Source organism: Rhinatrema bivittatum, chromosome 16 (genome assembly GCF_901001135.1).
Source record: "Rhinatrema bivittatum chromosome 16, aRhiBiv1.1, whole genome shotgun sequence".
Classification (NCBI taxonomy): Eukaryota; Metazoa; Chordata; class Amphibia; order Gymnophiona; family Rhinatrematidae; genus Rhinatrema; species Rhinatrema bivittatum.
Genome location: NC_042630.1, coordinates 1,168,228 through 1,192,991, shown reverse-complemented (window position 1 = coordinate 1,192,991; position 24,764 = coordinate 1,168,228). Strand labels below are relative to the sequence as shown.

The 24,764-nt window shown below is 53.0% G+C and overlaps 2 protein-coding genes and 1 non-coding gene across 7 annotated transcripts in view; all 3 read left to right on the top strand.

Annotated features, from left to right (window-relative positions):
• The window catches only part of ATN1 (atrophin 1), a 34,087-nt gene extending 15,551 nt beyond the window's left edge, over positions 1–18,536 (top strand). For both annotated transcript variants that reach the window (XM_029580179.1, XM_029580178.1), the window contains exons 7-10: positions 1,643–2,261; positions 9,906–10,049; positions 11,325–11,505; positions 13,513–18,536. In XM_029580179.1, the coding sequence (XP_029436039.1) occupies positions 1,643–2,261; positions 9,906–10,049; positions 11,325–11,505; positions 13,513–13,546 (978 nt within the window). In that variant the 3' untranslated portion in view covers positions 13,547–18,536. The remainder of the gene's footprint in view (positions 1–1,642; positions 2,262–9,905; positions 10,050–11,324; positions 11,506–13,512) is intronic.
• A 1,211-nt stretch (positions 18,537–19,747) lies between these two features.
• LOC115078934 lies at positions 19,748–19,805 on the top strand. The gene has a single exon (XR_003853175.1). It is a non-coding gene; the product is annotated as a U7 small nuclear RNA (small nuclear RNA).
• A 419-nt stretch (positions 19,806–20,224) lies between these two features.
• On the top strand, positions 20,225–22,877 carry C16H12orf57 (chromosome 16 C12orf57 homolog). 4 transcript variants are annotated; one of them, XM_029581518.1, is made up of 3 exons: positions 20,225–20,246; positions 21,321–21,497; positions 21,717–22,877. In XM_029581518.1, the coding sequence occupies exons 1-3, from the start codon at positions 20,243–20,245 to the stop codon at positions 21,866–21,868; spliced, it is 333 nt and encodes a 110-aa protein (XP_029437378.1). In that variant the 5' UTR covers positions 20,225–20,242; the 3' UTR covers positions 21,869–22,877. The 4 variants fall into 4 exon arrangements, with proteins under 4 accessions (XP_029437378.1, XP_029437376.1, XP_029437375.1 ...); XM_029581516.1 differs by lacking the exon at positions 20,225–20,246 and adding an exon at positions 20,262–20,357; XM_029581515.1 differs by lacking the exon at positions 20,225–20,246 and adding an exon at positions 20,458–20,739.
• Positions 22,878–24,764: the final 1,887 nt, after the last annotated feature.

Here is a 24,764-nt window from a genome sequence, read left to right as displayed (position 1 = left end):
GCTGTACCTGTTGTGTGTTAGGGCAGTGTGTGTGAGATGAATGGGTGGGGGGCAGTGTTTGCCTGTGTATGGTGGGTTAGTGTGTGTGAGGCTTACCCTGCTGCTGTACCTGTTGTGTGTTAGGGCAGTGTGTGTGAGGTGAAAGGGTGGGGGGCAGTGTTTGCCTGTGTATGGTGGGTTAGTGTGTGTGAGGCTTACCCTGCTGCTGTACCTGTTGTGTGTTAGGGCAGTGTGTGTGAGGTGAACGGGTGGGGAGCAGTGTTTGCCTGTGTATGGTGGGTTAGTGTGTGTGAGGCTTACCCTGCTGCTGTACCTGTTGTGTGTTAGGGCAGTGTGTGTGAGGTGAAAGGGTGGGGCAGTGTTTGCATGTGTATGGTGGGTTAGTGTGTGTGAGGCTTACCCTGCTGCTGTACCTGTTGTGTGTTAGGGCAGTGTGTGTGAGATGAAAGGGTGGGGCAGTGTTTGCCTGTGTATGGTGGGTTAGTGTGTGTGAGGCTTACCCTGCTGCTGTACCTGTTGTGTGTTAGGGCAGTGTGTGTGAGGTGAAAGGGTGAGGCAGTGTTTGCCTGTGTATGGTGGGTTAGTGTGTGTGAGGCTTACCCTGCTGCTGTACCTGTTGTGTGTTAGGGCAGTGTGTGTGAGGTGAAAGGGTGGGGCAGTGTTTGCCTGTGTATGGTGGGTTAGTGTGTGTGAGGCTTACCCTGCTGCTGTACCTGTTGTGTGTTAGGGCAGTGTGTGTGAGATAAAAGGGTGGGGCAGTGTTTGCATGTGTATGGTGGGTTAGTGTGTGTGAGGCTTACCCTGCTGCTGTACCTGTTGTGTGTTAGGGCACTGTGTGTGAGGTGAAAGGGTGGGGCAGTGTTTGCCTGTGTATGGTGGGTTAGTGTGTGTGAGGCTTACCCTGCTGCTGTACCTGTTGTGTGTTAGGGCACTGTGTGTGAGGTGAAAGGGTGGGGCAGTGTTTGCCTGTGTATGGTGGGTTAGTGTGTGTGAGGCTTACCCTGCTGCTGTACCTGTTGTGTGTTAGGGCAGTGTGTGTGAGGTGAAAGGGTGGGGCAGTGTTTGCCTGTGTATGGTGGGTTAGTGTGTGTGAGGCTTACCCTGCTGCTGTACCTGTTGTGTGTTAGGGCAGTGTGTGTGAGATGAAAGGGTGGGGCAGTGTTTGCATGTGTATGGTGGGTTAGTGTGTGTGAGGCTTACCCTGCTGCTGTACCTGTGTGTGTTAGGGCAGTGTGTGTGAGATGAAAGGGGGGGCAGTGTTTGCATGTGTATGGTGGGTTAGTGTGTGTGAAGCTTACCCTGCTGCTGTACCTGTTGTGTGTTAGGGCAGTGTGTGTGAGGTGAAAGGGTGGGGCAGTGTTTGCATGTGTATGGTGGGTTAGTGTGTGTGAAGCTTACCCTGCTGCTGTACCTGTTGTGTGTTAGGGCAGTGAATGTGAGGTGAAAGGGTGGGGGGCAGTGTTTGCATGTGTATGGTGGGTTAGTGTGTGTGAGGCTTACCCTGCTGCTGTACCTGTTGTGTGTTAGGGCAGTGTGTGTGAGGTGAAAGGGTGGGGGGCAGTGTTTGCCTGTGTATGGTGGGGGGTGAATGGAAGGGTTAGGGTTCCAGTTGTATTTTTCTTAATTTCTGTTTGCTTTGCAGAAACTTCCTGCCGAGGTCCGTCCTCCTGACTGTGGCCAGCTGGCAGCTGTGGCTCACCGTGCCCCCTTTGAGCCGGGCAGTGCTGTGGCCACCGTCCCGCCCTACCTGGGTCCTGACACACCAGCCCTGCGTACCCTCAGCGAGTATGCGCGCCCCCACGTCATGTCCCCGGGCAATCGCAGCCACCCTTTCTATGTGCCGCTGGGTGCCATGGAGCCACTGCTGGCGTACGGCGTGTACGGCGGCGAGCCAGCAGCGGCACGCGAGGCCCGGGAGCGGGAGGCCCGGGAGCGGGAGCTGCGGGAGAGGCTGAAGCCAGGCTTTGAGGTGAAGCCGTCGGACCTGGAGCAGCTGCACCCGGTGCCCGGGGCCCTGGAGCACTACCCACGACACGGGCCCCTGGCGCTTCCTGGGGGCCCCGGCTTGCACCCTTTCCCCTTCCATCCGGGACTCGGCCCCCTGGAGCGGGAGCGGCTGGCGCTGGCCGCAGAGAGGCAGCACACGCTGGGCGGGGACCCGCTGGTCAGGCTTCAGATGCTGAATGTGACCCCTCACCACCACCAGCACTCGCACATCCACTCCCACCTGCACCTCCACCAGCAGGATGCTGTGCACGCAGGTGAGGGGGGCCGGGATGGCAGTGGGAGGGAGGGGAGCAGGGCACAGGGGTGGAGGGGCTGAGGCGGCTCAGAAGCTGATGTCCTATGAGGGTTGTCTGGGGATTATCCCTTCAGCTATGCCGTAGGGTCCAGGCTCTTTATAAAATAAGATCATTTGTAGAGAGCTGGATAAAAATGCAGTCTCGAGTCCCTGCACCGGCGCCACAGACCTTTGCCCCAGGCTCTGTTACGCGAGGCTTGCACTGGGGTCTCAGAGACTACCTTAGGCAAGGAGGAAGGGACGGTGCGAAGCTGTAACGCTCCTGGAGTCATCCAGAGGAACGGTTCCCAACACAGCGCCTGTGGTTCAGAGATGCGACGAGCCAAGCATATCGCCACCAAGAACACACCAAGTCTTCAGTGTTAACAGGCTTAGGGAGAGACTGCGCAGCGGCCGAAAGGAAGGCCCTGCTAAGAAGTCCAATACTAGATTAATATTCCACAGGAGGACCGACCACGGTAAAGGTGGTCAAAGGTGTTCAACCCCTTTTAGGAAACGGGCCAAGTCTGGATGCACCAGCACCTTGCCTCTGAAACAGGAGAAAGACGCTACCTGGACCTTCAAGGAGTTTCAGTGCTTGCAGATCTATTGATAAAGAATATTCCCAAGTCGCAAGCGGTGGCCGCTGCATTCTTGTCGGGCCCGCCACCTTCTCAGGTGCCCCCGTTTTCCCAGCTAAGACTGGTGAGGGCTTGTTCACGGGGCCTCTCCTGCGGTCCCCTTCTGAAGAATTAGCATCAGCTGACCCAAGAGTATCCGACGCTTTTTGGCAGTAACTGAAGCACGGGCTTAGTGATACGAGATTGCTTGGATGTGAGCTGAGTACCAGTATTTTGCTGTTATTGTTTTAGCGATTGAGGAAGGTTTTGCTTGATGGTTATTGCATTGTATTATTGAGTTGGATATTCTGTGGCTGCTCGTTGGTTTTATAGAGAGCTGCTGTTCTCTGTTGTTATATTGTAGCTTTACCTTTGTCATGCTGTCTTTTTTCTGCTTTGTCTTTTGTGGATAGCAACAAGGCTCTAGCAATGAGAAGTCTTGTCCTATCAATCTGTTAGATCTTTTCAAGGTATAAATAGGCATACAGGTAAAGGTGAGCTGCTTGATACAGTGCATTTGCATTTTCAGAAGACATCTCAGAAAATTAGAAAGTCATGGGATGCGAGGCAGTTGTGGATTGGGAAACAGAGGGTGGGAATAAATGGTTAAATTTCCAAATGAAGAAAGGTCATTAGTAGAGTAGCACAGGGATCAGTACTGTGACCAGTGGGGCCCAAAATTCAAAGGGCATTCAGCGCTCGATAGCTGGATAAGTAGGACTTATTCGATTATCTAGCAAGCCACTGAATGTCTGGTTATATTCAGCGGCCGCTAGATAGCCAGATAAGTCACTTATCCGTCAATTTGTGGGCAGGCAGTGGGTGGATCAGAGTGCGATATTTGCTCTTATCCAGTTAAGTTAATCAGATAAATTACACCAGTGATAGCTGGATACACCGTATCTGGCTAAGGAGTGAGATATAGGCATATTTTCAGTGGCATAGCTGTGCCACTGAATATCTCTTGTAAATTAGCCAGATAAAGTATATCCAGCTAAGTTACTTATCTGGGCAGCATTCAATATTGCACCTGTGCTATTTAACATATTCATAAATGATTTGGAAAAGGCAACAGTGAGTGAGGCAATCAAATCTGCAGATGGCACAAAATTGTTGAAAGATATTAAGGCAGCAGTGGATTGCGAGGAACTGCAGATGGACCTTGTGAGAGCGGGAGACTGAATGGCAGATGAAATTTACTGTGGAAAAGTGCAAAGTGATGCAGTCAGGGGAAAATAATCCCAGCTACAGGTGCACCATGCCGGGCTCTGTACTGGGGGTCAGCACCCAGCACAAGGGCACTGGAGTCCTTGCAATCCTCAGCTCAGTGCATGGCGACAGTCAGAAAAGCAAAGCGAATGCTAGGGATGAGCCGTAAAGGAAAGCAGAATAAAACAGAAAATATCCTCTTGCCTCTGTATTGATCCATCCTGCGACCACACCTCCAGTATTGTGAGCAGTTCTGGTCCTCCCATCTCAAGAAAGACAGAGCAGAACTAGAAAAGGTGCGGAAGAGGGCGACAGAAGTGATAGAGGGGAAGGGGCATCTCTCCTGTGATGAGAGGCTGCGAGGGCGGCTGAGAGGAGACATGAGAGAGGTTTATAAAATCAGCAGTGGGGTGGGACGGTTCAATAGGGAACAGTTTCTTACATTATCAGATAACACAAGGACATGGGACACTCTCCTGAAACTAACGCAGCAGATTTAAAACAAATTGGAGAAGTCTTGTTTCACTCAACACATGGTTAAGCTGTGGAATTTGTTGCCAGAGGATGTGGAGGAAAACTCGCATTGCAGGGTTCAAAAGAGGATTGGACAAGTTACTGAAGGAAAAGTCCATAAGCAGTTATTAGGCAGGTTAACTTGGAAATCCAGCACTTACCCTGGGAGGGAGATACAAGAAATAGATCAACTATTGGGCATCTGCCAGGGACTTCTCACACGGACTGACCACTGCTGAAGATAGGTTGCTGGGCTCAATGGATCTTGGTCTGACCTAGGTATCCTCTACCCCAGAGGTGGCACCAAAGGGAGTGATTTCCGAATCTCCACTCCTCTTTGGGGCCACCGCGTGCGGCCCCCACATAGGTGACACCACCCATATGGCTCACACCTGCTAATGGTGGTGAAGGCGTGATCAGTGAGAGAGGCGCGACAGGATGGGAGCAGTGAGACGAAGGGGGGGTGCAAGGTAGAAGCCTAAGGCACCAAGTCCCCTTGCACCGGCCCTGGGGGTAGAGAATAAATGGGGGGGGGGGGGGGAGGCATAGGCTGGGGGTAGAGGATACCTTGAGATGGATAGGTGGGGGGGAGAGGTGTGAGCTGGAGGTAGAGGATACCTTGGGATGGATAGGTGGGGGGGAGAGGTGTGAGCTGGGGGTAGAGGATACCTTGGGATGGATAGGTGGGGGGGGGGGGAGAGGTGGGAGCTGGAGGTAGAGGATACCTTGGGATGGATAGGTGGGGGGGAGAGGTGTGAGCTGGGGGTAGAGGATACCTTGGGATGGATAGGTGAGGGGGAGAGGTGTGAGCTGGGGGTAGATGATACCTTGGGATGGATAGGTGGGGGGGGGGGGGAGAGGTGGGAGCTGGAGGTAGAGGATACCTTGGGATGGATAGGTGGGGGGGAGAGGTGTGAGCTGGGGGTAGAGGATACCTTGGGATGGATAGGTGGGGGGAGAGGTGTGAGCTGGGGTAGAGGATACCTTGGGATGGATAGGTGGGGGGGAGAGGTGTGAGCTGGGAGTAGAGGATACCTTGGGATGGATAGGTGGGGGGGAGAGGTGTGAGCTGGGGGTAGAGGATACCTTGGGATGGATAGGTGGGGGGGAGAGGTGTGAGCTGGGGGTAGAGGATACCTTGGGATGGATAGGTGGGGGGGGAGAGGTGTGAGCTGGGGGTAGAGGATACCTTGGGATGGATAGGTGGGGGGGAGAGGTGTGAGCTGGGAGTAGAGGATACCTTGGGATGGATAGGTGGGGGGGGGAGAGGTGTGAGCTGGGGGTAGAGGATACCTTGGGATGGATAGGTGGGGGGGGAGAGGTGTGAGCTGGAGGTAGAGGATACCTTGGGATGGATAGGAGGGGGGGTATGAGCTGGGGTAGAGGATACTTGGGATGGATAGGAGGGGGAGAGGGGTGAGCTGGGGGTAGAGGATACCTTGGGATGGATAGGAGGGGGGGAGAGGGGTGAGCTGGGGGTAGAGGATACCTTGGGATGGATAGGAGGGGGGAGAGGGGTGAGCTGGGGGTAGAGGATACCTTGGGATGGATAGGAAGGGGGGAGAGGGGTGAGCTGGGGGTAGAGGATACCTTGGGATGGATAGGTGGGGGGGGGAGAGGTGTGAGCTGGAGGTAGAGGATACCTTGGGATGGATAGTTGGGGGGGGAGAGTTGTGAGCTGGGGGTAGAGGATACCTTGGGATGGATAGGTGGGGGGGAGAGGTGTGAGCTGGAGGTAGAGGATACCTTGGGATGGATAGTTGGGGGGGGAGAGTTGTGAGCTGGGGGTAGAGGATACCTTGGGATGGATAGGATGGGGGGAGAGGTGTGAGCTGGGGTAGAGGATACCTTGGGATGGATAGGATGGGGGGGAGAGGTGTGAGCTGGGGGTAGAGGATACCTTGGGATGATAGGTAGGGGGGGAGAGGTGTGAGCTGGGGGTAGAGGATACCTTGGGATGGATAGGTGGGGGGGGGATAGGTGTGAGCTGGGAGTAGAGGATACCTTGGGATGGATAGGAGGGGGGGGGAGAGGTGTGAACTGGGGGTAGAGGATACCTTGGGATGGATAGGAGGGGGGGGGATGTGAGCTGGGGTAGAGGATACCTTGGGATGGATAGGAGGGGGGAGAGGGGGGAGCTGGGGGGTAGAGGATACCTTGGGATGGGTAGGAGGGGGGAGAGGGGGGAGCTGGGGGTAGAGGATACCTTGGGATGGATAGGAGGGGGGAGAGGTGTGAACTGGGGTTAGAGGATACCTTGGGATGGATAGGAGGGGGGGAGGGGGTGAGCTGGGGGTAGAGGATACCTTGGGATGGATAGGAGGGGGGAGAGGGGTGAGCTGGGGGTTAGAGGATACCTTGGGATGGATAGGAGGGGGGAGAGGGGTGAGCTGGGGGTAGAGGATACCTTGGGATGGATAGGAGGGGGAGAGGTGTGAGCTGGGGGTAGAGGATACCTTGGGATGGATAGGAGGGGGGAGAGGTGTGAGTTGGGGGTAGAGGATACCTTGGGATGGATAGGAGGGGGGGAGAGGTGTGAGCTGGGGTAGAGGATATCTTGGGATGGATAGGAGGGGGAGAGGTGTGAGCTGGGGGTAGAGGATACCTTGGGATAGATAGGAGGGGGAGAGGTGTGAGCTGGGGGTAGAGGATACCTTGGGATGGATAGGAGGGGGGGAGAGGTGTGAGCTGGGGTAGAGGATACCTTGGGATGGTTGGAGGGGGGGAGAGGTGTGAGCTGGGGGTAGAGGATACCTTGGGATGGATAGGTGGGGGGGGGGGGAGAGGGGGGAGCTGGGGGTAGAGGATACCTTGGGATGGATAGGAGGGGGGAGAGGTGTGAGCTGGGGGTAGAGGATACCTTGGGATGGATAGGAGGGGGAGAGGTGTGAGCTGGGGGTAGAGGATACCTTGGGATGGATAGGAGGGGGAGAGGTGTGAGCTGGGGGTAGAGGATACCTTGGGATGGATAGGAGGGGGGAGAGGTGTGAGCTGGGGGTAGAGGATACCTTGGGATGGATAGGAGGGGGGGAGAGGTGTGAGCTGGGGTAGAGGATACCTTGGGATGGATAGGAGGGGGAGAGAGGTGTGAGCTGGGGTAGAGGATACCTTGGGATGGATAGGAGGGGGGAGAGGTGTGAGCTGGGGGTAGAGGATACCTTGGGATGGATAGGTGGGGGGGAGAGGGGGGAGCTGGGGGTAGAGGATACCTTGGGATGGATAGGTGGGGGGGGGAGAGGTGTGAGCTGGGGTAGAGGATACCTTGGGATGGATAGGAGGGGGGATAGGTGTGAGCTGGGGGTAGAGGATACCTTGGGATGGATAGGAGGGGGGAGAGGTGTGAGCTGGGGGTAGAGGATACCTTGGGATGGATAGGAGGGGGGAGAGGTGTGAACTGGGGGTAGAGGATACCTTGGGATGGATAGGAGGGGGGAGAGGTGTGAGCTGGGGGTAGAGGATACCTTGGGATGGATAGGAGGGGACAGAGGTGTGAGCTGGGGGTAGAGGATACCTTGGGATGGATAGGAGGGGGGAGAGGGGTGAGCTGGGGGTAGAGGATACCTTGGGATGGATAGGAGGGGGGAGAGGGGTGAGCTGGGGGTAGAGGATACCTTGGGATGGATAGGAGGGGACAGAGGTGTGAGCTGGGGGTAGAGGATACCTTGGGATGGATAGGAGGGGGGAGAGGTGTGAGCTGGGGGTAGAGGATACCTTGGGATGGATAGGAGGGGGGGAGAGGTGTGAGCTGCGGTAGAGGATACCTTGGGATGGATAGGAGGTGGGGAGAGGTGTGAGCTGGGGGTAGAGGATACCTTGGAATGGATAGGTGAGGGGGGAGCTGGGGGTAGAGGATACCTTGGGATGGATAGGAGGGGGGAGAGGTGTGAGCTGGGGGTAGAGGATACCTTGGGATGGATAGGAGGGGACAGAGGTGTGAGCTGGGGGTAGAGGATACCTTGGGATGGATAGGAGGGGGGAGAGGGGTGAGCTGGGGGTAGAGGATACCTTGGGATGGATAGGGGGGGACAGAGGTGTGAGCTGGGGTAGAGGATACCTTGGGATGGATAGGTGGGGGGGAGAGGGGGGAGCTGGGGGTAGAGGATACCTTGGGATGGATAGGTGGGGGGGAGAGGGGGGAGCTGGGGGTAGAGGATACCTTGGGATGGATAGGAGGGGGGGGAGAGGTGTGAGCTGGGGGTAGAGGATACCTTGGGATGGATAGGAGGGGGGGAGAGGTGTGAGCTGGGGGTAGAGGATACCTTGGGATGGATAGGAGGGGGGAGAGGTGTGAACTGGGGGTAGAGGATACCTTGGGATGGATAGGAGGGGGGAGAGGTGTGAGCTGGGGGTAGAGGATACCTTGGGATGGATAGGAGGGGACAGAGGTGTGAGCTGGGGGTAGAGGATACCTTGGGATGGATAGGAGGGGGGAGAGGGGTGAGCTGGGGGTAGAGGATACCTTGGGATGGATAGGAGGGGGGAGAGGGGTGAGCTGGGGGTAGAGGATACCTTGGGATGGATAGGAGGGGACAGAGGTGTGAGCTGGGGGTAGAGGATACCTTGGGATGGATAGGAGGGGGGGAGAGGTGTGAGCTGGGGGTAGAGGATACCTTGGGATGGATAGGAGGGGGGGAGAGGTGTGAGCTGGGGGTAGAGGATACCTTGGAATGGATAGGTGAGGGGGGAGCTGGGGGTAGAGGATACCTTGGGATGGATAGGAGGGGGGAGAGGTGTGAGCTGGGGTAGAGGATACCTTGGGATGGATAGGAGGGGGGGAGAGGTGTGAGCTGGGGTAGAGGATACCTTGGGATGGATAGGAGGGGGGGGGAGAGGTGTGAGCTGGGGGTAGAGGATACCTTGGAATGGATAGGTGAGGGGGGAGCTGGGGGTAGAGGATACCTTGGGATGGATAGGAGGGGGGAGAGGTGTGAGCTGGGGGTAGAGGATACCTTGGGATGGATAGGAGGGGACAGAGGTGTGAGCTGGGGGTAGAGGATACCTTGGGATGGATAGGAGGGGGGAGAGGTGTGAACTGGGGTAGAGGATACCTTGGGATGGATAGGTGGGGGGGAGAGGGGGGAGCTGGGGGTAGAGGATACCTTGGGATGGATAGGTGGGGGGGAGAGGGGGGAGCTGGGGGTAGAGGATACCTTGGGATGGATAGGTGGGGGGAGAGGGGGGAGCTGGGGGTAGAGGATACCTTGGGATGGATAGGAGGGGTAGGTACATGTGTTTTTCCCCTCGGCACTCTCGCTGACTTACATCTTTATCTCTTCTTTCAGCCTCGGCCTCTGTTCATCCCCTGATGGATCCGCTGACCTCTGGGTCCCACCTGACCAGGATTCCTTATCCCGCTGGGACCCTGCCCAACCCATTGCTGCCCCACCCCCTCCATGAGAATGAGGTTCTGAGACACCAGCTCTTCGGTGAGATCCGGCAGTAGAAAGGGGTGCATCAGGCCCGATAAGAGATGAGCAGGGGTCTGTATAGAGGGGCGAGGGGAAGAGGAAAGGGAGCTGATTGATGGAGAGATGGGATAGTGAGATGGATGAAGAGTATGAGTGGGGAGAGGGAAAAGAAAGGGGAGGTCATGGACAAGTGCAAGGTGATGCATATAGGGAAAAATAACCCATGCTATAATTACACAATGTTGGGTTCCATATTAGGTGCTACAACCCAAGAAAGAGATCTAGGTGTCATAGTGGATAACACATTGAAATCGTCGGCTCAGTGTGCTGCGGTAGTCAAAAAAGCAAACAGAATGTTAGGAATTATTAGGAAGGGAATGGTGAATAAAACGGAAAATGTCATAATGCCTCTGTATCGCTCCATGGTGAGACCGCACCTTGAATACTGTGTACAATTCTGGTCGCCACATCTCAAAAAAGATATAATTGCGATGGAGAAGGTACAGAGAAGGGCTACCAAAATGATAAGGGGAATGGAACAGCTCCCCTATGAGGAAAGACTAAAGAGTTTAGGGCTGTTCAGCTTGGAGAAGAGACGGCTGAGGGGGGATATGATAGAGGTGTTTAAGATCATGAGAGGTCTAGAACGGGTAGATGTGAATCGGTTATTTACACTTTCGGATAATAGAAGGACTAGGGGGCACTCCATGAAGTTAGCAAGTAGCACATTTAAGATTAATCGGAGAAAGTTCTTTTTCACTCAACGTATAATAAAGCTCTGGAATTTGTTGCCAGAGGATGTGGTTAGTGCAGTTAGTATAGCTGTGTTTAAAAAAGGATTGGATAAGTTCTTGGAGGAGAAGTCCATTACCTGCTATTAAGTTCACTTAGAGAATAGCCACTGCCATTAGCAATGGTTACATGGAATAGACTTAGTTTTTGGGTACTTGCCAGGTTCTTATGCCCTGGATTGGCCACTGTTGGAAACAGGATGCTGGGCTTGATGGACCCTTGGTCTGACCCAGTATGGTATGTTCTTATGTTCTTATGAAGGAGAGGTGATGGATGAAGAGAAGAGTGGGAGAGGAAGGGGAGGTGATGGATGGAGAGATGGGGCAGTGAGTCACAGAGAGACAGGGATTGCTTGCAGAGTAGCGTAATCTCTTCTTCCATTTCCTGTACGCTCTGCTTGTCTCTCCATCTCTCTGTCTCTCTTTTCCTTTTCTCTCCTTTCCAACTGCAGCAATCCCCTGTCCCCCATTCACTTCTCTCCATTCCTCTTCTCTTGGGCAGCTGCACCGTACCGGGATCTCCCGGGCTCCCTCTCATCCCCCATGTCTGCCGCGCACCAGCTTCAGGCCATGCATGCCCAGTCAGCGGAGCTGCAGCGACTGGCACTGGAGCAGCAACAGTGGCTCCACACCCACCACCCACTGCATGGGGTGCCACTGCCTGGCCAGGAGGAGTATTACAGGTGAGAATCCCCCCGGCCCTGTCTCTAGGGGCATCCCAGCTTCTATTCAAGAGCTTTCCCCCCACTCCAGGAAGCTCAGATATCCAGTGCCTGCTCCCCCCCCCCCCCTCCCCCGGGAATGGGATTCTCTCCAGATATCCAGTGCCTGTCCCCCCCCCCTCAGGGAATGGGATTCTCTCCAGATATCCAGTGCCTGCTCCCCCTCCCCCCTCCCCCGGGAATGGGATTCTCTCCAGATATCCAGTGCCTGTCCCCCCCCCCCCTCAGGGAATGGGATTCTCTCCAGATATCCAGTGCCTGCCCCCCCCTCCCCCCTCCCCTGGGAATGGGATTCTCTCCAGATATCCAGTGCCTGCTCCCCCCCCCCCCAGGAATGGGAATCTCTCCAGATATCCAGTGCCTGTTCTCCCCCCCCCCCCTCAGGGAATGGGATTCTCTCCAGATATCCAGTGCCTGCTCCCCCCCCCCCCCCAGGAATGGGAATCTCTCCAGATATCCAGTGCCTGTTCTCCCCCCCCCCCCCTCAGGGAATGGGATTCTCTCCAGATATCCAGTGCCTGTTCCCCCTCCCCCGGGGAATGGGATTCTCTCCAGATATCCAGTGCCTGTTCTCCCCCCCTCAGGGAATGGGATTCTCTCCAGATATCCAGTGCCTGTTCCCCCCCCCCCCTCAGGGAATGGGATTCTCTCCAGATATCCAGTGCCTGTTCCTTTCCCCTCAGGGAATGGGATTCTCTCCAGATATCCAGTGCCTGTCCCCCCCCCTCAGGGAATGGGATTCTCTCCAGATATCCAGTGCCTGTTCCACCCCCCTCAGGGAATGGGATTCTCTCCAGATATCCAGTGCCTACCCCCCCCTCCCCCCCTCCCCTGGGAATGGGATTCTCTCCAGATATCCAGTGCCTGTTCCACCCCCCTCAGGGAATGGGATTCTCTCCAGATATCCAGTGCCTGCTCCCCCTCCCCCGGGAATGGGAATCTCTCCAGATATCCAGTGCCTGTTCTCCCCCCTCAGGGAATGGGATTCTCTCCAGATATCCAGTGCCTGTTCCACCCCCCTCAGGGAATGGGATTCTCTCCAGATATCCAGTGCCTGCTCCCCCTTCCCCGGGAATGGGATTCTCTCCAGATATCCAGTGCCTGTTCTCCCCCCCTCAGGGAATGGGATTCTCTCCAGATATCCAGTGCCTGTTCCCCCTCCCCCGGGAATGGGATTCTCTCCAGATATCCAGTGCCTGTTCCCCCCCTCAGGGAATGGGATTCTCTCCAGATATCCAGTGCCTGTTTCCCCCCCCCAGGGAATGGGATTCTCTCCAGATATCCAGTGCCTGTTCCTTTCCCCTCAGGGAATGAGATTCTCTCCAGATATCCAGTGCCTGTACCACCCCCCCCCCCCCCCGGGAATGGGATTCTCTCCAGATATCCAGTGCCTGTCCCCCCCCCCAGGGAATGGGATTCTCTCCAGATATCCAGTGCCTGTTTCCCCCCTCAGGGAAAGGGATTCTCTCCAGATATCCAGTGCCTGTTTCCCCCCCCCCCCCCCCCCCCAGGGAATGGGATTCTCTCCAGATATCCAGTGCCTGTTTCCCCCCTCAGGGAAAGGGATTCTCTCCAGATATCCAGTGCCTGTTCCACCCCCCCCCCCCCTCAGGGAATATGATCCTCTCCAGATATCCAGTGCTTGTTTCCCCCCTCAGGGAATGGGATTCTCTCCAGATATCCAGTGCCTGATCTCTCCCCCTCAGGGAATGGGATTCTCTCCAGATATCCAGTGCCTGATCTCTCCCCCTCAGGGAATGGGATTCTCTCCAGATATCCAGTGCCTGATCTCTGCCCCTCAGGGAATGGGATTCTCTCCAGATATCCAGTGCCTGTTCCTTTCCCCTCAGGGAATGGGATTCTCTCCAGATATCCAGTGCCTGTTCCCTGTTCTTTTCTCCTCAGGGTTTGCACTCCAGGAAGCTCACATTATCCATTCTAATGTGTATTCTGTTTTTTTCTTTGTAGTCATCTGAAGAAAGAGAGTGATAAGCCACTGTAAGGCGCCATGCAACGACATCAGTGCATCTGTGTGCCAAAGATCAGAGGGCAGGCATGGGAGGGATGTGAGGGGCCATCAGTGGATGGCTGAACAGATATGGGACCCGGAAGCACGGAGGACGTGAGGTGGCAGACCCAGTGCAAGGATCGCTGTGTATATTCCACCTCATTTCTGTTTATATACATTTTCTTTCAAATTTCATTTTTATCTTGGTCTCACCCTGCGGTGATGTCAGTAGCAGGAGATCCACATACCTAGAAAAGTGTTGCCTCTCCTGCACCCTTTTTCTTTGCTCCTGTCTGTATTCCTCTGTCCGGAAAGAACAAGAAGCAGCCCTGCCCTCATCCCACAAAAAGCACTGACTGAAAACTGTTTCAATATTTAAGACTTACATATGTCCTATAGAAAAATATACATTCATGTATCTGTTTGGAACTGCCTGGAATGACCAATCAGAAAATGTGAATTCCTAGCTCTACTACCGCAGCAGATATGGAAAAGAAAGAAACCTGAAGGGATGGAGGGGTCCCTCAGCTTGGAGAGGCAGCCGTCAGGACCTGGCACCTTAGGAGGTGGAGGTGCAGGAGCTCACTGTCCAGGGTCCTCCTCGTGCATTTGCAAGTAACCCTTTGCTGTCCTCTGCTTCAACATGGCTTCTGGTCATGACTGGGCTCTGGGCCTTTTCATATAGAATGGGGACTATCCTGTGGCCCCCTCCATTCTACCCCACAGGACTGCAATATTATTCCTTTGGCTGGAGGAGGCGATAAAGGACGATGGGGTGGGATATTTTGCCATCCTCTGATTGTAAGATCTAGCAGCAGCTCCCTTTGGCGATTGAGAGGATTCTGATGTGGCACAGCCTCGTGTCACTCACCGTTCTACTCACCAGTGATCTATTCACAATTAATTATGTTCAAGAGGTGAACAATGGATCCCACTTCTCCCACCAAGCAAGAAGACGGCAAACTTCAAATATATTACACAAGAAAAGTAGCAGACCCACCCTATCACTTTGCGACCTTCTCATCAGACAGAATGGAACAATCCAGGAAAGGGAGAAGTGGGTGGAAGGAGCTACTTTCAGCCAATCAGATTGCTGAATTGACCTATGCTCCCCTCCCCCACCTCACAAAGGGTTTAAACAATATTTTAAAGAGACAAAAGTATATGAATTGAAGGTGGGGATAGATTGTGAAGGGGGAGGAAATGAAAACTTGATGTGTACAAATGACGTACTCTACATTTAATTATTTTTATTCCTGTTCTATTTTTTTCACCTTTTCAAATTTTTATCATTTCTGTTGGAATTGAGATCAGGCTATCAAAAAGCAGCATAGAAGTCCCTGAGTGCCCCTTCTCCAGGATTTTTTTTTTTTTTAGTTGATAACAGAAGCAAACCTGATAAAGACAAAGTAGCTAAGCAAATTAGGGATGGAAGCATCTCTCCCTGTGTATTAGTGTCTCTCCCTGTGTGTTAGTGTCTCTCTCCCTGTGTGTTAGTGTCTCTCTTCCTGTGTGTTAGTGTCTCTCTCCTTGTGTATTAGTGTCTCTCTCCCTGTGTGTTAGTGTCTCTTCCTGTGTGTTACTGTCTCTCCCTGTGTGTTAGTGTCTCTCTCCCTGTGTGGTAGTGTCTCTCTCCCTGTGTGTTAGTGTCTCTTCCTGTGTGCTAGTGTCTCTCCCTGTGTGTTAGTGTCTCTCTCCCTGTGTGTGTGTCTCTTCTTACTCCCTTCTCTTCTCCATGTTTGTGTGTGTCCCTTGCTCTCTCTCCCTGTGTTTCTCCTTATTCCCCTCTCTCCCCTTGCTCTCTTTCTCTGCCTGCGTGTGTATCTCTCCTTAATCCTCGCTTTCTTCGTGTTTGTGTGTCCCTTTCTCTCTCCTTGCGTGTGTCTCTCCTTATTCCTCTCTATCTCCTCGTGTTTGTGCGTCCCTTGCTCTCTCCTTGTGTGTATCTCTCCTTAATCCTCTATCTCCTCGTGTTTGTGTGTCCCTTGCTCTCTCCTTGTGTGTATCTCTCCTTAATCCTCTATCTCGTCGTGTTTGTGTGTCCCTTGCTCTCTCCTTGTGTGTATCTCTCCTTAATCCTCTATCTCGTCGTGTTTGTGTGTCCCTTGCTCTCTCCTTGTGTGTATCTCTCCTTAATCCTCTATCTCCTCGTGTTTGTGTGTCCCTTGCTCTCTCCTTGTGTGTATCTCTCCTTAATCCTCTATCTCCTCGTGTTTGTGTGTCCCTTGCTCTCTCCTTGTGTGTATCTCTCCTTAATCCTCGCTCTCTTCGTGTTTGTGTGTGTCTCTCCTTAATCCTCTATCTCTTTGGGTTTGTGTGTCCCTTGTTCTCACTATCTCTGTCTCACTCCTTATTCCCTTCTCTCTCCCTGAGTCTCCCTCTTCTCATTCCCCTCACTCTCCCCTCCTTGCTCCCTCTCTCTCATGTCCTCTGTTTCATTGTCTCATAAGATTCAGGAAACTTTCCTGGCCTGACAATTTGTATTTATGTTGCCAAAAGAAATCATTAAAAAAGTTAAAAATGAAGGAATAATATAATAAGATAAAGTAGAGAAAAGACAATAACTGGGACAATTCCCAGGTTCTGGAGATGTTCCGTGTCCTCTCAGGGATGGGGAAGGGAAGAGGCGAGGAGAAAGCAGAACAAAGAAAAATGGAGAGAGCAGAAAGGAAAGAAGAGGGGAAAGGAGAAGATGAGAGAAGGAAAAGAAGATAAAAGAAAAGAGGGAGAGGGTGGGAAAAGAAGCTGAGTGGAGGTGGCCCCCAGAGACTGGATCTGTTAGAAACCAGAGAAGAGCCTATGAGAGGATGGGAGCAGGGCTGGGCTGAACCTGTGTGTCCATGGAGAGCACAGAGAGGCCCCTGAGTATCAGGGGGAGAGAGAGCGTGGAGATGGCCCCTGAGTATCAGGGAGAGAGAGCGTGGAGATGGCCCCCGAGTATCAGGGAGATGGCCCCTGAGTATCAGGGAGAGAGAGCGTGGAGATGGCCCCCGAGTATCAGGGAGAGCGAGCGTGGAGATGGCCCCGAGTATCAGGGAGAGAGAGCGTGGAGATGGCCCCCGAGTATCAGGGAGAGCGAGCGTGGACATGGCCCCCGAGTATCAGGGAGAGAGAGTGTGGAGATGGCCCCCGAGTATCAGGGAGAGCGAGCGTGGACATGGCCCCCGAGTATCAGGGAGACAGAGTGTGGAGATGGCCCCCGAGTATCAGGGAGAGAAAGCGTGGAGATGGCCCCCGAGTATCAGGGAGAGAGAGCGTGGAGATGGCCCCCGAGTATCAGGGAGAGCGAGCGTGGACATGGCCCCCGAGTATCAGGGAGAGAGAGTGTGGAGATGGCCCCTGAGTATCAGGGAGAGCGAGCGTGGAGATGGCCCCTGAGTATCAGGGAGAGAGAGCGTGGAGATGGCCCCTGAGTATCAGGGAGAGAGAGCGTGGAGATGGCCCCTGAGTATCAGGGAGAGAGAGTGTGGAGATGGCCCCCGAGTATCAGGGAGAGAGAGTGTGGAGATGGCCCCCGAGTATCAGGGAGAGCGAGCGTGGACATGGCCCCCGAGTATCAGGGAGAGAGAGTGTGGAGATGGCCCCTGAGTATCAGGGAGAGCGAGCGTGGAGATGGCCCCTGAGTATCAGGGAGAGAGAGTGTGGACATGGCCCCCGAGTATCAGGGAGAGAGAGCGTGGAGATGGCCCCTGAGTATCAGGGAGAGAGAGCGTGGAGATGGCCCCTGAGTATCAGGGAGAGAGAGCGTGGAGATGGCCCCTGAGTATCAGGGAGATGGCCCCTGAGTATCAGGGAGAGAGAGCGTGGAGATGGCCCCTGAGGGGGAAGGAGTGGAAATAGACCCTGAGGGCGTGGAGATGACCCCTGAGGGAGAGGGCGTGGAGATGATCCCTGAGTGTGAGGGAGTGGAGATGATCCCTGAGTGTGAGGGAGAGAGTGAAGATTCCTCTGAGTGTGAGAGAAAGGGAGAGGGAATGGTCCTTGAGCGACAGGGAGAGAGAGTTGAGATGGCCCCTGTGTGACTGTGAGAGAGAGGGAGTGGAGATGCCTCCTGAGTAACTGGGAGTGGAGATGGCCCCCGAGTGACAGAGAGGGAGTGGAAATGAGCCCTGAGTGGCTGTGAGAATAAGGAAGCAGGTCTGGTCTGTACATGGATCGCTTCCATCCTGAAGTCACAAGGAGGTCAGTATTGTGCGATGGCAGAGCACACAATGTTGTCCTGATATTCAGCTGCAGGTAAGCAGTTCAGTGTCCTGCTGCACATTTGGTTAGATTTAGGACAGCACTGCCTGCACATATTTACCTGGATAAGCACTAAGTGTAAAACCCCTACCCCAGACAGAAGCTCACCGAGGTAGATTTAATCTTGGGAATATTTACCTCGCTGTGTCTTTAGATTCCAGTCTTCCATTTAACAAAAGCTGGAGTTGTGCTTTTCACTTCTGCTAAGGATGAAACGAGTGAGGTGCATCAGTAAATCTGGGAGGGGGGTGCGGGTCTCGGGAAGTGAGAAAGCTGCTGTAACTCTCTTTTCCTCTGTAATTTATTTCTGTACGTGGGAGTGCAGCACTTTTTTTCTGAGTACGAGACGGGGTATCCAAAGTGTCTGTATGATGATATCATAGTTATTCTATCATATTGTGTTAAGCATTATAATCCAATCAGGATCTGAAAGCCTGAGGAAAGGGCAGGTCTCCTTTACACACCACACACTGACCCGGCATGAGCTAAGGGCAGGTCTCCTTCGGCCCTGCACCTTCTCATCTCATCTTTAACCCTGCACACACTGATCCCAATCCCAACAGAAGGAAAGAACAGGGTTTGCTATAGTCTCCCATGATCTGCGGCTGAATTGTAGTGGCATTAACCCTGTATGTACATAGAGCACTTTGAAAACTGTGTAATGTTCTGTCTGGAACTCAAATGTCTTGTATCTCTTCTGCATTTCAAAACAAAACATCTCAAAAATAATTTTAAAAGGCTTGTACTGTGTGTATATCATCTTATTTCAGGGGCGATTCTCAGGGGTGCAGAATCAGCAGAGGTAACAGTCTTCGTGTTAGCTTCTTTTTTTCTTATCTAGCTATGCATCCAGCTATCCATCTCTTTGCTGAACTGGTGCTGGGAGATGGAGTGTGTCCTCTCAGCGTGAAGAGCAGCACCCCTAACACAATGCTGGGGTGCAGGTAGATGGAGCATTGCTGGGGTATGAAGGACAGTGCCCTGTTCTGGGGGGCTGGGAGACTGATTGTGTACCCCTAACACTGTGCTGGGAAATGGATCATGTCCTACGTATGAAGGACAGAGCCCCTAACACTGTGCTGAGAGATGGATCATGTCCTTAGTATGAAGGAGAATGCTACTAACACTGTGCTAGGAGATGGATCATGTCCTGGGTATGAAGGACAGTGCCCCTAATACTGGGCTGGGGTGCTGGGAGATGGATCATGTCCTGGGTATGAAAGACAGTACCCCTAACACCGGGCTGGGGTGCTGGGAAATGGATCATGGCCTAGGTATGAAGGACAGTGCCCCTAACACTGTGCTGAGAGATGGATCTTGTCCTGGGTGCAAAGGACAGTGATCCTAACACCGGGCTGGGGTGCTGGATCGTGTCCTGGCTATGAAGGAGCATGCCCCTCAGACTGTGCTAGGAGATGGATCATGTCCTAGGTACGAAGGACAGTGCCCCTAACATCGGGCTGGGGTGCTTGACATGGATCGTGTCCTGGGTATGAAGGACAGTGCCCCTAACAGCTTGAGGTGAATCTGATGTCATAAATATCTAATAAAAATAGACCACACTGTTGCACCCATTATCATATTAAGAGTGCCTTGGCCTGTCCTACCCTAATTATGTTCACCCTAACCCACCCTTCCCCGATCCATGACTGCCTGTTGCATCCGCGTATCTCCGGGGACTGCAGCTTTAAAGGAGAGCTGGTTCTGCGACGTTGCTCATGGCCCCGCCTTATGCTAATATTGACGCGCAGGCTGCTGGGAGTCGCTGTCGCTGGCTGCAGGTTCTGTTCTTTTTGGCCTCTCCCTGTCCCTTTTTCTCCCTCTCCGTGTCGGCTTGTGGGAGCTGCTTCCTCGTCGCCCGTTTGCGTGCGTCGGAACGCCGCTCCTTTTCTCACCCTGACGGGAGGTGGGGCGGCGCGGCGCTGGGTAGGGGCAGGCGGGGGACCCTGGAAGCAGTGATTTTAGCTCTTTTAGAATTTGTCTAGAAGGTTCTCCTTAAAGGGGAGCTGCTTCTGATTGGTAAAGAGAAGATGACGTGGTGATGGTGTGTGGGCGTGGCGCGCTTGAGTTTCTCGTGATGAGTGCTTTCTATCCTGGCTGCGCGTCATGCGTGGCTTCGGCTAATCACAGTGAATTTTAATAAAATGTATTTGCATAGATTTGTTTGCAAGAAGTTCATTTGCTCGTTTGATTTTCCTGCAAGCATCGCTCGTTAACACGCACGCTTTGTCTTTTTTGCGCATGCGTGTGTTAGCTCTTCCTCCTCCTTTCCTGCAGGTGTCAGGCCTCTAGGAGCGGCCGGGCCCGGAAGCCCGCCCATGCTTTGTCTCTGTGCGCATGCGTGAGTATGCTCACACACCGTCTGCACTTCCTCCTCCTTTCCTGCAGGTGTCAGGCCTCTAGGAGCGGCCGGGCCCGGAAGCCCGCCCATGCTTTGTCTCTGTGCGCATGCGTGAGTATGCTCACACACCGTCTGCACTTCCTCCTCCTTTCCTGCAGGTGTCAGGCCTCTAGGAGCGGCCGGGCCCGGAAGCCCGCCCAAGCTTTGTCTCTGTGCGCATGCGTGAGTATGCTCACACACCGTCTGCACTTCCTCCTCCTTTCCTGCAGGTGTCAGGCCTCTAGGAGCGGCCGGGCCCGGAAGTCCTCCCAAGCTTTGTATCTGTGCGCAGGCGTCTGCACGCCCGCACTTCCGCCTCCCTACCTGCGGGCGACAGGCCTCAGGAGTGGCTGGACCTGGAAGCCTCCTTTAGGAAGCGCGAGGGAGGGGGAGCGGCGTATTCACAATGCAGCCTTATGGCGAGGGAGACCCACTCATACGCTAATACAGCTTTACACAGGGAGAAAGACGCACACCCTAATAGAGCCTTTAGCTTTATGCAGGGAGAGGCGCATGCCCACTGATACAGCCTGACGTATGCGCGTGCGCATCTGCAGCCTTAGTGGTAAAACACAGGGATCTTTATTATAAATTATTCCCACAGCGCTTATGTAAGGGACGCTACCCCTCCACTCCATCCCTCTTCCCACCGTACACACTCAGTCCTCATGTCAAGCCTGCAAAGACCAATTGCATCAGGGGGCCAGGGGCAGGCTGTATCCTTGACAATGGAGCAGGCAAAAGGTTAGAGGGGTCATGGAGACTGATGAGGGTTGAAGAACATTCTGAAGCTAGACAAAAGAGGCGGGGGTCTTCATGTTGTGTACAGGTGGAGAAGGGGTGAAGGAGAGGGTGTGTGTGCTGTGGTCAGTGAAGGGAAGTCTTCATTTTTATATTTACATGTATTACAATGTATTAGTTGCCTAACTCAATGAAGGCCTAGGTGACATACAAAATAACATTCATAAAATCCAAATATATAATAAAAAAAAGTCTGGGGTCTTCATGTTGTAGATAGGTGAAGAGGTCTTTGTGCTGCCTATAGGTGACGTAGGAAGTCTTTGTGCAGTGGACAAATGAAGGGGCTTCTTCATATAGTGGACCTTCTTACTGCTTATTGCTCGCTGTCTCTCGCTTCTTCTCCAGTGGTGCTGGCAGAGGTGATTAAGGCCCTTGGCTCCCCAGAGAATGTCCTTCGCCTGGAGGAGGCTCGTGACAACGCTGGCAACGACATGGGCAAAATGCTGCAGTTCGTGCTGCCAGTGGCAACTCAGATCCAGCAGGAAGTGATCAAAGCCTATGGATTCAGCAGTGATGGGGAAGGTAAGAGGGGCTGGCACCCAGGGGACAGGGATAGAGACACCCAGGGATTGATAAGAAGGACCCTTGGGATAACATCATGGAGAGAGAGCCCTCCAGCAAAGAGAGACTCAGGAAAAGACACTTGGGGGAGGAGGTGATAATCGAGACTCCTAGGAAGGAGGTGAGGGGGACACTCCCCATGTGTTCACTGACCACTTCTCTCTCCCCCCTCTCCTCCAGGAGTGTTGAAGTTTGCACGGCTCATCAAGTCGTATGAGGCACAGGATCCAGAGATTGCCGCCATGGCCGGGAAGCTGAAGTCCACATTTCTGCCTCCGATGACTACACCTAGCCACGGAGGGGGGGGAGTCAGTGCTGGCAACTCATCCTGAGCAGGGTATCTTGTCCAGGGTGTGGGGGGCAGCTCTCCGTAGTCGGCATGGATCATGTGACCTATCAGTGCTTCTCATGCCGCACCATGGCTCTTTCTGCCTATCTCCTGGGAAATTGTTTTCATCCCTATTTTCTGTAATTATGGGTGCACATAAACCTGAGTGGAACCTAAATTCCGTGTGTCTTGCTGGTTGACTCTTTGTCACTGCCCCCTCCCCATCTCCTTGTGCCAGTGTGGGAAAGGGTGGAGAATGCAGGCAGATGACATCACGGCCCTAGCAAGTGGCAAGCTGTGATGTCATCGGTCAGCACGGCCAACCATGAGGAGCCTTGTTTTTCTTCCGTTGTTGGATCTGGCTTGGGTTATTTCCCACACCCTCGTCCCCTCACAATTCCTCATGGGTTGTGGGGCCCTATAGGGCTAATTTCAAAATAGGAAAAGGATCTATGAAAGCCAGGAAGTAGCGAGGGACAGCCAGAGGAAGGAGCAGGGGACATACTGGAGGCGTACATGGGACTGCTTGGAGCTCTCCTGTGTCACGCAGTATGCAGCGGGTCTGGATACAGACGCAGTCTAGGAGTTGAAACATAGTTTGAGCAGCTGTGCAGGCAGCGTGTCTACTCGGGCCTCTGTGCATTACGGGGGTGTGAGCTGCGCTTACTTTGACGCGTGCTTTTTTTCTTGATGCAGGATTTCCCCATTTCGTGCATTTTCTGTGGGGAAACTCCTACAGAAAGTCTGTCTTTGGTCTGAAGAAGTCACTTTTCATAGTGGAAAGTTTCTGGAAATAAATTAAAATTTGTTTTCTTATGGGATGGGCAGAATCTGATGGTCCTAACAGGTTTTCCACATGTTTCTATTATACTCGTTGTATAAATAATCCTTATTTTGTATTATCTGTTTAGCCAGAAGGTGCAGCTGTCCCAAAACATTCCTCACATCTGTATTTTCACAGCAATAATGGCAGTTACTTGACCAGAACTTAAATAAATGTTTGATTACTCCTTTCTGATTTGTATTTTCTTTCCTGATGAGATAAATCAATGTTTATGAAGCATTTTGAATGTTCCTCATGTTCAGCTGCTCCTGTTATTATCTAAGTAACTCAGAGCTGCTACTGCACTGATTATCATCAGAGCCCCATGCAGGTGTCACAATGATGCATGTGAAGCATGAATACAGCACAGACAGCTGAAGAGCAGATCCTCATCAGAGCCCCATGCAGGTGTCACAATGATGCATGTGAAGCATGAATACAGCACAGACAGCTGAAGAGCAGATCCTCATCAGAGCCCCATGCAGGCATCACACTGATACACATAAAAGCATGAATACAGCACAGACAGCTGAAGAGCAGATCCTCATCAGAGCCCCATGCAGGCATCACACTGATACACATAAAGCATGAATACAGCACAGACAGCTGAAGAGCAGATCCTCATCAGAGCCCCATGCAGGCATCACACTGATACACATAAAAGCATGAATACAGCACAGACAGCTGAAGAGCAGATCCTCATCAGAGCCCCATGCAGGCATCACACTGATACACATAAAGCATGAATACAGCACAGACAGCTGAAGAGCAGATCCTCATCAGAGCCCCATGCAGGCATCACACTGATACACATAAAGCATGAATACAGCACAGACAGCTGAAGAGCAGATCCTCATCAGAGCCCCATGCAGGCATCACACTGATACACATAAAAGCATGAATACAGCACAGACAGCTGAAGAGCAGATCTTCATCAGAGCCTCATGCAGGCATCACACTGATACACATAAAGCATGAATACAGCACAGACAGCTGAAGAGCAGATCTTCATCAGAGCCCCATGCAGGTGTCACACATACATATAAAGCATGAATACAGCACAGACAGCTGAAGAGCAGATCTCCATCAGAGCCCCATGCAGGCATTGCACTGATGCACGTAAAGCATGAATACAGCACAGACAGCTGAAGAGCAGATCTCCATCAGAGCCCCGTGCAGGTGTCACACTGATACACATAAAGCAGGAATACAGCACAGTCATGAAAAGTGGAGTAGGAAGATTATTCGACCTGCAAAGTGTAAAAAATGTAAACATGCTAAATACAATAAAGAACTAAGACCTAAATAGATCACAAAATAATGTGACAGAACCGGGGAATGGTTGAGTAGTGTTTGGAGGCTGCAGGTGGTGAGTTTCTGTTCTCAAGATGGCCAGATTTAGGCATGAAGGGTTGGGAGCTGTAGTTCCCTGTACGTACTCCTGGGTTTTGCCTCCCCACCAGCAGATGGAGACAGAGAAAGTTTCACTGACGCTGCCATATAATCCCAGTGTGACTCCTGCAGTCCCTCAGTATTTCTCTGTCTCCAGCATGCAAAATCTAGTGCATGCTGGACACAGCATGGTGCAAAATCTGCAGCTCTGCAGTCGGAGAAAAATTATTTAGATTTAGAAGAGAGCCTTGCTCCCAGGGGTTTGTAAGGTCCTAGTGGGACAATCCCCTTTGGTAGAGGCGTGCGAGCTGAGGGTTGGTGACCGTTTAGTAGGCTCAGTCCTTTTGTCTGTGGGATTTAGGAATGAAGGGGACCTGTAGTTACAAATTTCCCTCTCTTGACTCCTGGATTCAGAATCATATTCAAAACTTTCCTGCTCTGGTGGCACATAAATTGGATAAAGGACAGGATTACAAAGTGCAGAAGAGAAATCCCATGCACACGTCCCAGGTCCTGGTGCCAGTCTGGATTGCACAGTTCCCAGGTTCTGGTGCCGGTCTGGATTGCACACTTCCCAGGTTCTGGTGCCGCTCTGGATTGCACAGTTCCCGGGTTCTGGTGCCAGTCGGGATTGCACACTTCCCAGGTTCTGGTGCCGGTCTGGATTGCACAGTTCCCAGGTTCT